Genomic DNA, 14,776 nt, shown 5'->3' on the forward strand with positions numbered 1-14,776 from the left:
ATTTTTTTGTTTGTTTCCAAGCTAGCAAATATGACTATAGGACATAGGTAGTGTGGTAACAAGACTAGAGAATTATAATTTCCTAACGCATCTTGGAGAAGCCCTGGAGTACCTCTTTAAAAATAATAGCATCAACTTATACTTAATATAGCAAATCCGTAAGGGAGCACATTTAGACTGAATTTTAAAGATTTATTTACCTGTGTGTTTTTTGCCACTCGAGCCAATCTGGACAGCTCCACCAGGTGTTTTGTGAGGATGTCTTTGATGCATTCCCTTTTCGCATTCTCAGTTTCCTTCTCCAGCAGGATCTTCAGAATTACTGTGCGGAGAGCCATGATAGGTTCCTGAAAACTAAAGTCGCTGTCTTGGAGAAGCTGGGACTGTTTCTGCCACTTCAAATACGTACAGTTCAGCTGGCTGGCAGTAAAAGATCTGAAAGAAGAAAGCATATGGAAGTGTGTGAGGAATTCTGACTAAATTTTAATAAAGTTGCTTCACGTTGAGTCTATTTAGTCCAGTATTGTCTACACTGGCTTGCAGTGTCTCTTTGGGATTTCAGACTGGTGTTTCTCCCAGCCCTAACTGGATATCCCAGGGATTTAAGATGGGAGTTTATGCGTGCAAATTAGGTTTGCAATGAAGGAATGCAGATTATTATTACCCCATAGGAAAAAATTAATTTCCATGGGTGAAATGTGTAAATACATCCAGGGTAATAATGAAGAAAAAGTAAAGCATTGGTTGGAAAAGAAAAGTACCCAGAGAAAAGTTGTCCTATGCATTCCAACTCTCCAATGGTCTGCAGTCTGCAGAGTGTAGGCAGCAATGAATATACAGACTCAAGGCTGCCTTTAGATAGCTCTTCTACTTCCTTGACTCTGCAAATATAAGAAAAAGATCATTGCAATTTCTGTCACCTGTGAAAGCAATTTCAAATCGCACTACACAGTGAGCAGAAGTCAGAGAGGATATCTTGTCAAGCAGCATTAATAGAAATAGACATTACATATAACGTCAACTGAAAATAAATCAGACTGTAACACATGCCTACAATTAAAAAATGTCTTGACTGCATCAAAAGATAAAAGAGGATTTTCAGATCTACATGTAAAAAGGCAAGTAGCTCCTCTGTAGCATCCAACCTTCTTATCTGCTTAAGCCTTATCTCTAATCTTCCAAATGCACTTCTTTCAAAAGTTTCAAATTGCTATGTTATGCCTTAAATTGCATTAAAATCCATAGAAGCTGCAAACATTTTACACAAATGAGGCACTGATGTATACATCCCTTATAACATAAATTACAATGTGTTAGGAAAGCTACAGTTTATTGACATTTTATTTTGTTAATAACATACACAGACACCTGTATGCAAAGCTTGCTACATACCTGGCACACTTCAGTCTTTCATAAAAAGTAGAGAATTCATTGTCCCTTAAACACTGTAGAGCATCATACAATGATTCGTGGTAGCCTTGTCCTCCAACCTCATCTCTTAAAAGACAATCAACAAAATTTCTATTTGAACGCAAACACTTTTATTAAACTGTCCTTTATAACAGCAATTCTTTATCAGCTTATCAACTGCTAATAAGGCTCCCTTCATAGCAGTTTAAGGTAAGGGACAAACATTTAAAAATACTACATCTGAAAAGTGATAGTTTGCATTACTTGACAGAAGAGATTTGATCCCACTGCATGTTCCTCCAAGCTGCCTGATAACGAAGCTCTTGCAATTCCATAGAACATTCTTTGTTCTCTTGTTCCAGTCCTTTAAGGTAGATTGAGAGTGTGTCACACAGCCCAAAATTCTGCAAGGCCTGCCGATCAGTGAGATAAAAAGTTAACATGTAAATGATCAGATTTCTGAAAATGCTTTCCAACATTGAAAGTGATGCATTTTTACTACACCCAAGTCCCACTTACTTCTAGTCCTAGTAGCACTTTAGGCTAACATGTTCAAGGTCAAAGCATAATTTTAGATATATATTTTTTACAGAATCATCATCGTCATTCTTTATTCGACCGTCAGTCAGAAAAGATACATTTCTCAGTACAAAATTAAAACATCTAAGGCATCTAAAAACTAAAATAAAACATGGGCAGCACTAATAAAGGCTATACAGATAACCCGCATCAATGCAGTCGATTTTACTCTTACGACGCTTAAGAGCTAGGAAGAGAAATTTGGCCACCAAGAAAGCTGTTTTCCCAGTGGGATTATTCAACAAATGTACAACCTGACTTTCTCTGGATAGAGAGCTAAGCTGAGATAGGGATGGGGCTATGAGACTGTCTTAAATCTACATAGAAAGGGCAACTCAGGAAGACATGTTCGGTGGACTCTACCTCTCCCAAGGCACAATGGCAAGTTCTCTGATCATATGGAACTCCCCTGTACCTTCCCCATAATACCGCAGATTCGAGGACGTTCAGTCTGGCCGCAGTGAGGAGTCTGCGGTATTCCACATAGTGGATTACTGCGAGATAAGGGGATGGTGTAACCTGATAGATCTGCTCCCCCAGGAACATCCCTGGTTTCACGCGGGCTGTGTCCTCTTGTCTAGCAATATCGCCCAATCTCTGAGCAATCACGGCTCTAGCTTGAGTGTATGTCATAGACTCCAAGTAAAGGTGTGACAGTCCGCAAGTCTGTACTTCATCTAAGACCTCCCTTTCCCAGGATGATTGAAAATCATCCCTCAATACCAAGGGGACCAAACCCATTGGTTTAAAGCATAGCTTAAGCCATAGCCAAAGCTTCGCTTTCACGTACCGAAAAGCTTGGCAGAAGCCTCTAATCAAATGACCGCACCCGCTACAGAAGGGGGGATCCTGAGGATGGCTCTAAGAAATTGCAATTGGATGGATTCCAATCTTTAAAAATCCCTGCGTGAACCCAAAGCAATCCCACCAAAAGTAGTGGGAGGACTTTTATTTGGAAAAGTCTCAAAGCCACTTTCACTGTTTGTGCCTGTTTCTTGGCATATAAGGATCTAATCAGCATAGCTGCTTTGGATGCATTTGTAGCTATATAATCTCTATGTGCCAAAAAGGACCTGTTTGATCGGACTACCTGGCCCAGATATTTGAAACAGCTAACCTGCTCCGGAGAAATACCATTAATTGACCACAAATGGGGTTTTGGTCGGGCAGAGAAGACCATAATCTTGGTCTTGGCATAATTAAGTTGAAGCTCGTGATGGTTCCCATATTCATAGAGTGCATGAATTAAACTGTTACAGTCAAAATTATGGACACCGTCATCTAACATCTGGGGGCACCATACTGCCCCTGTGATTGCAAGCATTTAGAAAGAAAAAAAAGCGGGAGATATGCATTGATTTAAAAATTACCTCTATTATTCCTGCTTGCCGAGTTGATGGTGGTAGATTCGTTTCAAGGTCATAGGTTACTAGGGCTTTCTCCCATCCTGCTTCATGCTCATATGTTCTTATCCTATCACGGATAGAGAATAATATTAAAACTGATAACACTTTGCCTTCAGTTAAAATTGCTAAATTTCTCAATAAAATTATTACCTAGCTAAAGGCTGCAGCATTCTTCCACCACCACAGCCATAGAGACTATCAGGTTCTCCTATGCTTTTGTATATTTCCATGAGAAGGTCCTAGGTACAAGAGAAAATAGTTTCTTGACATTCTTTCTTTTGTTCCTATAGAGCAAAAATATTGCAATCTTCTATGGAATATGTTACATCTGACCGATACTTGTCCTTGCCTCTGTTATAAACTTTTAGCACACTTTGATAGACTCCCACATCCAAACAGAAAGCCCTGTGGGCTATGCTCAAATAAATTAATATGTTTTCCTTTACACAAAATACATAGAGGCCAGGAGCTAGAGAACCATGAAATTCATAAGGCTCATATCTATTGAATAGCAACAACATACAACACATAGCAGTTTACTTTTGAAATGAATGGGTATTGGAACATTGGTTCATTTACCATGAATGGACCTTCTAGGCTGGCTTAGTGAGACATCCACGGATGGGCTGTGTGTCCCAATTCATCCTGGACACACAACCACACACCAGTCTAAGAATCAAAAGCAGCTTGGGCCTGCTGCTCAAGTAACTAAAGCCCAAAATTTCACTGAGAGCGCCTAAATACCCTTTTGGATCCTAGTTATATTTTACTATCATACTGGATAAATAGGGCCCCAAGCAAGCTGCATCATACATGAAGCTGAAGGTTAAAATACAGCCTCAGCTCCCATCCCAGAAAAAGCACCACCTGTGAAGCGAATGGCAATGCAGCCCAACACTGTTCTTTCAAATAGAAGTCGACACAGTATTTTAAGTCAACAGTATAGTTTATGGAGGCTATTGGGGCCATACAATTGTCAAGTCGCCTGGTAACCATAACTTACGTTAGCAGCCTTAGAAACATATCTATGAGTGAACTAGTTGAAACCTTCTCAGGAACAAGGAAAAGTACTTTATGCCAAAGATGTACCATACCTGCAAACTTATTCCAGTTTCCTCTTTGCTCTTCTTGCTCAAAGAAGTTAGTGTTAAATTCTGACTTCCTTCCTCAAATGTTAGCTGCTTAGCTGCTTTGAAAGTAGACCTGCAGAAAACAAGTTTAAAAAATGGTCCTCAAGTTGGATATGCATTCTTTTAAAATGACTAGATGAACCAGTACATCGAAGCTGTGTGTAGGTCCTAGAGATACTCTGTTACTTAACTAAGCTGAGTCCATTTCCTTGGTCAGACCTGTTCAATCAACTCCTCAAAAGGAAAATTGGATAACTATAAGTAGGTGCTTTGGGAGGCAGCAAAGGTCTCCCCTTAACAAAACTGTGTTGTTTTCATTTTATTTAAACTACAACACCCACAGAATTTCAACAAACAAGACATGGCACACTGCCTCTTGCCACTGGGATAGTCTAGATTAAGGCAGGGATGGACTTTACTGAAGCCAATGGGCCAAAACCATCTGGTTGGTGGAAAGTTAATGGCTTTTATTGGAAAGCAGTATTGATTTTTAGCATGAGGAACTCATGCTGAAACAAAATAACCAGTGCAATCTATCTAAGAGGAGAATCCTTTGAGTTACGACTCATCCCACATGCACGTATATCAATGTATTTTAGTTTTACATAAATGAGAATAGGCTGTATTTTACACTAGTACCTTTCTTGCTGTTTGTCTGAATTTATCTTGTCTGCGTAGATTTCTGTGTAGAGCAAAGCTGTGAAGTGAGCAGCACAAGACTGAGCTGCCATGGCAACCTGAAGGTAGTCGAGGTCCAGCCAAAAGCTGTCACTGAAAACTGTACTTGAAGGGCTCCTGAACAAAATATTAGGCACAAGTGCATTCATCTCACTTGATAAAAACAGCTTTAAACTGAAAGCAGCACATGTTCTATAAATCTATAACCTATTCCCCATTATTTTGTCAGGACTATAACAGTTGTTGCTTTAAGAAATAACAAAGAATTATTTGACATCCTTAGAAAGATTTTATAAGCTGCTTCAACTTAATCTACAAACACAATTCTGGGCTAAATACAAAGCCACTTTCAATGGCTGTTTTGTTATTACTACTTCCTCTTTTAATAACAATTGAAACAGGTCTTCTAAATGCAACTGACTGGAAGGGCCCAGGCCCTTTGGTAAAACTGGTGGGGTTGTTTTTTGTTTTGTTTTTTGCAGGTATACTTTGCAACATGACATTGACACATAAAATATGCATTAGTGGTGGATTTATAATGGACCATCCACACACTATTCTGCTTAGTTGCTCTAAAATGGTAACCTAATGTTACGGCATTATTGCCATTTGGAGGGGAACTCTTGTGACAAAAAGGGGACAAAGAAAGACAACACAGAACATCTGTAGTATGCTACAAGACATATACTGTTTGGAAATGAAACAGTGCCACCGCCCCCAAATGTCTGAAGGCACAAACAGTATTGAAAGAGGCAACATGTGTAACCACCCCATTTCATCATGAGCACAAATCATTGAGAGTGCAAAATTACAAAGAAATCTGAGAGCCCTCCCCTCAATGTCCAAATAGACCACTGTTGTAAAATTAAAAGTACAATAACATAAAGGCTAACACACCTCTTTTGCCGTCTTAAGTAGTCAACAACAGCGAGCATTGTCCGTCGAGATATTTTATCCAAACTTCCATGAACAAAGGTTTGTGAATCTGCGTTGAAGAAAAACTCTAGTCAGAAAGCTAATGATCTGATGTACAATAACAACTCTGAATTAGGTAAGTTAATAACAAAAAAAAACAAAATAGCAAGGGATGTTATGCTTAAGTTTTCAATGTTCTTTTGAATCACCCTGATAAGTAACTCCTCCGGTAAGTCATGAATACATATATTTTAAATGAGAAAACCGTGTGTGAAATACAGAAGTACCTCCACAAGTATTAAGGAAGTGGTTTATAGCAAAGCAGGAATATGAACCGTCTATTAAACTATGCTGTCTCTGCTATTTAACAAAAAGAAATAGCTTTGACTCTTCTGTTATTTCTTAACAATGTTAGTTCTCCATTGGCTCAGCTGACAGACCAGCAACATTTGGCTCTTCCTCTTCTTAAAATTCTTTCCATTCTAGCTGATCATTGCCCTGTAACTAAGAACCAATGCTTGAGTTGGATTTCTCCCCTCCTCTTTCTCAATACTGTACCTTGCATGCCATATCTTTATTTTTAAGAATGGGGGGGAATGCTAAATGGAGCAGCAATTTTGCCTCCAACCACTAGATGGAGCTCAAATCCCACCTAAGCTCACACATACATAATATTTTAGTTGATGGCGTAGGAAAAGCTTTATGGTGTTACCTGGATCTGAATTTGCAGGTGTAGATGGCCTACTGGGAGATAGTGCATATTTGCAACAGGTGGTAAAAAACATCTGAATGTGTGTTGATAAAAGAGATTGCGCAGATTCATCTGAGTCATGAAGTAAAATGTCATGAATCAAATATGGAAGGACAGCCTGACAAAAAGCAGTTTGAACCTAGAACACACAAAAAAGAAATTGCTTGAACACATTATTACGTAGTTTTAGTTTGCCTTTAGTAGTCACTTTCATTCTTATACTAAGTTATAACAAAGCATTCCATATATTGTTCATTCAAAAAGTTCACACACCTAAATGAAATGGGCAAAGAGAAAACAATGTAGTAAAATGAAACTTTAAAATAGGAAGGTGACAGGGCAATAGAATGTAATCCTACCAACAAACTTATTTTACCTTACACAGGGGCTTCAGAAAAAGAAGGGTTTCGCTTTTTATCCTTCCACTATCCAACAATGCACAAGTCAAGGTCTTAATCCAAACATCATGGCTTTCACCTTGAGGAATCCACAGATTTGTATTATCCAGATCTTCAGGAAGTGTGTCTCTTGCTTGTTCGGGCGCTTCCAAGAACTAAATATCATTTTGCGTTTGTTTGTTTTTAAAAAAGAAACCAAGTGGCTGTTAAAATTCCTTAAGCAGCATTACATAGCCCTCTCTCCTGAACCACCAACTCCAGCCTCTATTAAGACAGCTCACAATTCCTTTATCTCACTACGCAGAACTGCTGGGACAAAGAGAATTGTATTTTTAAAGCTCTGGAAAATCCAGGAGTCATTCAAACTACTTCAGATGTTTGGACATGCCTCTGGAAATGGCTGGGAACAGCTACTGATCCAAGACGAATGCCTCGCGCAATGAAAAACTCGCAAGACGAAAGCGTTTTGCGATGTTTTTGGTGACTCGCAAGATGAAGTTTTCTATGGCCGTGCTTCGCAAGATGAATTGTTTTTGCGTTGTTTTTCTTTTGCCGCAGCAAACTGCACTTCGCAAGACGAAGCGACTTGCGGAACGACTTAATTTCGTCTTGCGAGGCATCACTGTAGTCTTATCAATTAAGACAGGAGAGTCAGGGTTCTGCATCTAGTTTTATAATACAGTACAAAACACAATACCTTTTTCTTAGACACCCTGAAAGGATGAAGGTATACGAGCATGGGATCGGTCTCGGTTTTGTAAATATCCCAAAATCGATGTCCAGTTTCAGTGGCTAGAATGTTTTTTAAACATGCAACAGCAGCAGATCTAACGTCAATACTGAAAAAAAATGTAACTCTTTAGAAATTGGATATTGTCATCACAGATTTACTTAAAAGCAACATTTATATACCATGTTAAATTTTCTCCTGTATACTTACCATTGATCTATTAAAGCATTATTTATGAGAGTTAACATTATGAAGACCCATTGAAGTTCTTGGTCTTCAAACAGATCAGCTGCACTTGAGGATGAAACACTTTTACTGTGCTGCAATGCTGTGGTGGAAAAATTGATAGGACCAATTTCTCCCAAACAACTTCCAACTGCATCTGCAAATGTAGACATTCATATGATGCTTTTCATATTTCACTGATGCTTTTCATATTTATGTACAAAATATACATAATACAATTGGACAGCTGCCCTTTCAACGTGAAAAAAGTAGTATTCTACTGTTTTAATATGTTGCATTTTCTCTGTGATTTCCACAAGGGCTAGGCCTAAGCACTGCAGTGATACACCTGTGTGTATAAACAGAGCAGGGAGAACTGTCTCCATCACATATATTCCCTGGATTCTTATTGGTTAATAGCAGCAATAGCTTACAAAACAAGAGAAAGGATGAAAAAAGGGAGGGAGATCTCCCCCCCAAATTTCTTTGCACTCAGAATTTCAATTGGTGCTGTTATACTGTGAGGGGCTTACTGAGCTTGGAGAACTAGCACCAGTACTATTTTGAGAAAACATTTTGGAAGAACTAATACGTTCCAGTTTCAGAAATACTTAACTGGCAAGGATTAGTTAGCAATTTAGGAAAGCAGACACTTTTTACAGGAGACAAAGGAAGTAATGCAAAGATGAAGTATTATTAACTAAATCTTGTTTTTTAAGCTTTAGTAAAAATGACTATTTAGTAAATAATACATTTTTAAAAAGCTAACAGAGCAAATCAGTTTTTTAAAACAGGTTTCTAGGTGCTATCTTTCAACATTCAAGTCAAAATTTCTCTGAGGTTATTTACTGGTATAAAATTATTAAATGTTGAATGACCTTGCAACATAATCTAATTTTTTTATTGATTCTCTTCAAAAGAACTCTACTCATTTGATTAGCTAAATTTCTTACCCAAGGCTCTATTGGTAGAATTACCAGCTGTTTTTGAAAGTTGTAAGAAACACGCTATCAGCTTCACTATTATACAGTCCTTTGGGTTTTCTACAGTTGGGTGTAAAAAGTATTAAAAGCAGTATTAAGTGAATGAAATCTTTATTATGGTCACAGACCAATAAAATTAAATATACAATTAAAACTATACCATTAAAAACAGATATTAAATATACAGATTACACATGTAAGATCTACTAATGCTACTAATTTAAACATTTTTCATTTGAAGACTCCAAAAACAACAACTATCTCACAATATCCATATCAACCATGTGTGGAATGTTGTAACCAAACAAATAAAAAAAATCCCTCTTAAATGCCAGTGCTTTGAAATACACAGAAATTTACAGAAACTCACAGGACTTGCTGAACTGCATTTCAAACATCATATTAATTAGTCTATAGTATCCCCAACACTATCCCCAATGACACATGGCACTATCCCCAATGACATCAGCGAAAGAGGAAGGGAGGCTCTAGAAAGTAAGGAGATCGGCCAGAGCAGATTTATTTCTATCTTTGCTTTTTCCAATGCTATTTTCTGAAGTGTGTCATGAACAAACAAAAAAAAGGACAGCACTTTTTAAATTGTGGTACCCATTATGAAATGCATTCTCAATGTTATGTTTCGCCTAGTGCCTTCCTCAACATCCTCTAGAACAAACAGTTTGTCCCTAATCCATCGACTGATATTTATTTTTGCTTATTGCATTGTTCATTGTATACAAAATAGATACTGTACTGGTATCTGGTTTAGTTTATTTTAGGGTTGATCATGCATCCCTGCTGCCCTCAGGTTAGTCATCCCCCCCCCCCAATATGCAGCACTCCCAGGAATTTAAAAAGCAGTCTCAAACCCATACCGTGAAATTCTTTCATAAGGTCCTTCATTTGTTCTTTATGCTCCTTAAGCTGCTTACGCAAATCATTTAAACCTTCAAGTCTCGTTAACAGTAGCGAATCAGAGATATTTATGGACAGAAAATGGTTAATTTCCTGTAAACATCAAACAGATTTTATAGTAAGGATACACACAATAATTAGGTACTGTTTTTCATAAAGCTCTACAATTAGATATAATTAAAGAGTTATACATGTTCATTATCTTAAAAAAAATGTATAGACACTGAATGGCTGCATAATGCTTATCTGGAAATTAACATCACTAAGATCAATGAGACTTACTCATGAATAGACATGAACAGGAGGACGACCTAACCCACTATGATTTCAAAGGTTTGAAATCTGATTGCATTACCTCCAGGAGAGAAAATCCACCATTACTGTATTTTATTTTTTGCTGAGTAGCATGCAGGTCCTTAAAAGCAGGGTGATCTGGAAAAGGATCCAGATGTTTGATTGCCTGGTATAGGTTTTCATTGTCTTTGTTATCTATCACTAGATATCTCAGTAAGCCTAAGACCTAAACGAAAAGGAAAACAAAAGTGGAGGAACAAAGTAATGAAACCACTCTATAAAGTCTTCACGTTTTTGCATGGAAAAATTGCAATCACAATACTCTGATCCACGATCTGCAGACTAGCTGCTCAGCAGTTAATTCCCTCAATGAGACTGGGAGCAGGCCAAAGGCTTGTGCATATTCTTTCCTTATTGCATAGAAACCCATACCCAAACAGAAGATACTGCACTTATTTGAATGCAAAATACTCCCCACTTCCATCCAATCCTTTGACGCTGAGCCTGTTTATCAGGCTCAATATCCAATGTCAGGGAAGACCCTACATTTAAACCAGGCATCCCCAAACTGCAGCCCTCCAGATGTTTTGGCCTACAACTCCCATGATCCCTAGCTAACAGGACCAGTGGTCAGGGATGATGGGAATTGTAGTCCAAAACATCTGGAGGGCCGAAGTTTGGAGATGCCTGATTTAAACTATAATCCTAAACTGGTTTATTAGGCAATAAGGCCCACTGAAGACAGTGGGACTTAACTTCTGGCCAACCATACCAAGGATTGTGCTGTTAATTCCTCAGTTCACATGTGCATGTCAATATGCTGTGAGCAGAACAGAGGAAAGAGTGAAGATGATGTGCATGAGCCCAAGGCCTGCTTTTGATTTCACGGTGCATAAAGCGGGAAGGCAGAAGTAGCATCTAAATATCCACAGTGGCCACATGTGCACACCACAGTAAGACAGGGTTGCTGGCTTACTGTGATTTAAAGGAAATGAACAGCATGCTAGTGCATGCTGCCTGACCACTCCTACTTTACTCTTTTAAGTGTAGATGTTAGTGACAAAGGTTATGTATGGATGTTCTCAGACTGACTGCAAACTAACTATTCTAACATCACAAATTCCTCTACATACTACGTACAGCCTTTCATGGCCTGCAGCTTTTACATTAAAAGGTATCAGCTGGTTGCAAAAAAAATAGCAAAACTATTTAACAGAATTTTAAAACATTAGTGATATAATTGTATGCAGTAGATTAGCGTAACACATATCAGATCTTGCCTTTAAATATATCTAAATGCAAATACCACAGCCCATAGCTCTCAGATTTAATGACACAGACACGCTAAGAGTCATAATTAAGATGAGCAAGCATAGAGCCCTGATTGTATAATTTACTTCTTCATTGGCAAGCATTTTGAGCATAATTATCCGTATTTGCCTTAAAAAAAGCATTTAAATAATGCAGATAGTTAAGTTGTTCAACTTTCCTACCAATTAAGTAGACATTTAAGGCAATTTAAGGGAGACATTTAGTTAAGCTTGGGAAGGAAACAGGAATTCAACCCTGATCTCACACTGAGTGTCCAAAGTCAAGCACAGGTCAAGGACAAGATGTTACTCCTTGAGGAGGAGTGAGGAAGAGAACTGGTGACCAAAATTTGTGAGCATACACCTGTAATGGCAATGGGATCCAACAAACTGTGCAATTAGCTGTGTGCTTCTTAAAACAGCAGCTACTAAACCTCAAGATTTTGAGATTGAGGGGATCTCAGAAGTTTGGAGTATTGCCTGGGGCTTTTAAAATACTCTTTATTACAGTAAGCCTGGGGCTTTTAAAATATTCCTTATTACAGTAAACCTGCAACTTGGACACATTTAACTTGTGTGTATTCAGCTTTACGTGCTTGGGATTTTTTAAAAGGAGAGGTAAAAAGGGCGGGCATCCAGGGGGGAAAACTTCAGCAATCCCACCTGCTATTGCTCCCTACGTTGTTTTTACTATACACAGTTTTTGTTCCATGCACTATCCTTGGAACATAACCCCCGAATAAGTTGTGGGTTTACAGCAGGGGTCCCCAAACTTACCCGGCTTTGGGCCGGATGCCCACCGCACCGATTGCGTGGTGGGCTGGAGGGTGGGGGAGCGCATGGCTGTGCACACCCATGCGCAAACGCTATTTCTGGCACACTCCCAACCTCGAAAGCGCCAGAAATAGCTTGTGCGCCTGTGCAGAAGCCTCCTCCGACCCGGAAGTACACTGGAAATGATGCTTGCGCGTGCACACAAGCTATTTCTGTCGCTTTTCCGGGTCCCAAGTCGGCAGCCGCGCCGCGCCAGTAAGAGTGGGCGGCGGGGTCCCTGGCGGCCGCATAAAAGAGCCTCGGGGGCCGTATGTGGCCCCCGGACCGTAGTCTGGGGACCCCTGGTTTACAGTAATAGCCTTTTAAAAATGTTACTAATTGATTTTTGCATTTATATTTTTCACTTCGTTAGGTGTTCTCAGGTGGAAAGGTGGAGCACACATATTCTAAAACTGACCCAAGTAAACCTAAATCAAGCAAACATAAAATGTCTAGCAACTGCAGCTTATTAAAACTTACTTCTTCTTGGGTTTCAGGTTGTTCTCCAACTATGGGAATCAGTGTCCCCACAACAACATGGAGGTGACTCCCTAGGGCATCTCCACAATATATTACTGCTGCATGGCAAACACGACTGAGAAGGTCACAGCATAGCAAGAAGCTCCGGAGGGATATCCCTTTGAGAGGAACAGGCCTAAAACACATTTTAATAAATTAAGCAGCTTAGGGGAGCTATAATACACACTTTAATCAACACAGTATATCCAGACAAGGTGGTGATGTACAAATGATTTTTTCAACAGGAGAAAGTGTCCTATGCTCCCCTGTCTTCCCACTTCCCTCTCCCTCAAATGAAAGCAATGCTACTTTTCCCCAGGATGATGAGGAACCATTAGTGAGCACTCTTTGAGTCCGCTCAGTCAACCAGCTACAAATCCACCTAACAGTTACCTCATCCAGCCCACATTTTACCAGCTTCTCCACAAGAATATCATGGATGCAGTGTATATTGATTTCACTAAGGCTTTTGACAAAGTCCCTCACGATATCATTGAAGGTATCTGAAAGCTTAATACCTTAAACCACCAATCAAGTTCATGGACAAGGTTAAATCCACATTTATAGGATTCTTGAATAATAAGGCTTGAGCTTGAGATATTTAAATACCAGTCACAGCTGATAGCCATAGACAAGGTGGGCTGTACCAATGTAAGGCAACTCCATAAATGTTATGATGCCCAATCCCAGTTACTGAAATATTTTCACACTGGACATGTTTATAAATAATAGTACCTAATACTCATACCTGTTGCTGATGTTGTAAATTGTAGTATAAATCACATCCCGGAGTACAAAAGCCCATGCTCCTCCTAAACCATCCTTTATTTTTTCCAGTAATAATTGAACAAAAAAATGATATATCATAATAATTCTATGTCTTTTGTATATATTATTTGTTTCAGATGCTTGCTTACATATGGCAAATAAGATTTTTTGGAATGACTCCTGCAGAAAAAAAGATAGGATGTTAGATAGTAATCTCTGGGGATTTTCTGTTTTACATTGTCTGGAATTAGATCTGATGATTAAAAAAATGACAGCTATCTAATTCTACCTTTCCCTCCCTCGCCCCCAATATTTAGCACATCTTATCCCTGTCCTGAAGTCATGATGTCATGCATTTCCCCACCACCTGACATTACAGGCAAACATTTGAGGGAGACAAGAAAATGAACCATATTGTGACATTAGGGTAAACTGTAGCTGGCATTACAGAAGAGGAAGGAGCAAACAGACAGGATATTGCAGATTTATTACAGTGAATGATGAAGTCTTCAGATTGTGCTAATAAATCTACTATTCAGGTAAGACCAGTAGTTCTTTTTTAAGTAGCACCTGCATGTAGGTCAATACACAATGTGTGTCACAAAACTGAAATCAGTTACTTACAGGGTGCTTGGAAAGAATTGCTACAAGACCTTTCGACTTTGTTTTATGACAACTGCTGATGTAATCCAATGTTGCTTTGATGACACGTGATGGAAAATGAGGAGGATTAGGAGCAGGATCCAGATCCCTGAAAATAAATAAATGCAAGTCTTTCAAAGCCTTGACGAATCCCCAAACAAAAATCTTATGTGAAAAGAAATATGAACAGATTGGACTGAAAGATTGATTCACTTCTCAGCTGGGAGGAAACAAACTAACATATTTAAATAGGAATTTTAATATTACCTATTCTATATATCCTCTCTTCATAGCTGCCAAGTCTCCCACT

The 14,776-nt window shown here is 38.8% G+C and overlaps 1 protein-coding gene across 2 annotated transcripts in view; it reads right to left on the reverse strand.

The window, feature by feature from the left end:
• ATM (ATM serine/threonine kinase) overlaps positions 1-14,776 on the reverse strand; it is a 54,202-nt gene that overhangs the window by 13,284 nt on the left and 26,142 nt on the right. For both annotated transcript variants that reach the window (XM_035114953.3, XM_035114954.3), the window contains exons 28-46: positions 14,449-14,575; positions 13,805-14,004; positions 13,018-13,192; positions 10,476-10,640; positions 10,081-10,213; positions 9,176-9,265; positions 8,208-8,379; positions 7,965-8,106; positions 7,246-7,422; positions 6,831-7,008; positions 6,101-6,188; positions 5,165-5,320; positions 4,490-4,598; positions 3,546-3,634; positions 3,360-3,462; positions 1,675-1,823; positions 1,393-1,497; positions 762-881; positions 201-435 (exon numbers count right to left, since the gene is read on the reverse strand). In XM_035114953.3, coding sequence (XP_034970844.3) covers positions 201-435; positions 762-881; positions 1,393-1,497; positions 1,675-1,823; positions 3,360-3,462; positions 3,546-3,634; positions 4,490-4,598; positions 5,165-5,320; positions 6,101-6,188; positions 6,831-7,008; positions 7,246-7,422; positions 7,965-8,106; positions 8,208-8,379; positions 9,176-9,265; positions 10,081-10,213; positions 10,476-10,640; positions 13,018-13,192; positions 13,805-14,004; positions 14,449-14,575 — 2,713 coding nt within the window. The remainder of the gene's footprint in view (positions 1-200; positions 436-761; positions 882-1,392; positions 1,498-1,674; positions 1,824-3,359; positions 3,463-3,545; positions 3,635-4,489; positions 4,599-5,164; positions 5,321-6,100; positions 6,189-6,830; positions 7,009-7,245; positions 7,423-7,964; positions 8,107-8,207; positions 8,380-9,175; positions 9,266-10,080; positions 10,214-10,475; positions 10,641-13,017; positions 13,193-13,804; positions 14,005-14,448; positions 14,576-14,776) is intronic.

The sequence above is a fragment of the Zootoca vivipara genome, chromosome 4, assembly GCF_965207765.1.
Source record: "Zootoca vivipara chromosome 4, rZooViv2.hap1.1, whole genome shotgun sequence".
NCBI lineage: Eukaryota > Metazoa > Chordata > Lepidosauria > Squamata > Lacertidae > Zootoca > Zootoca vivipara.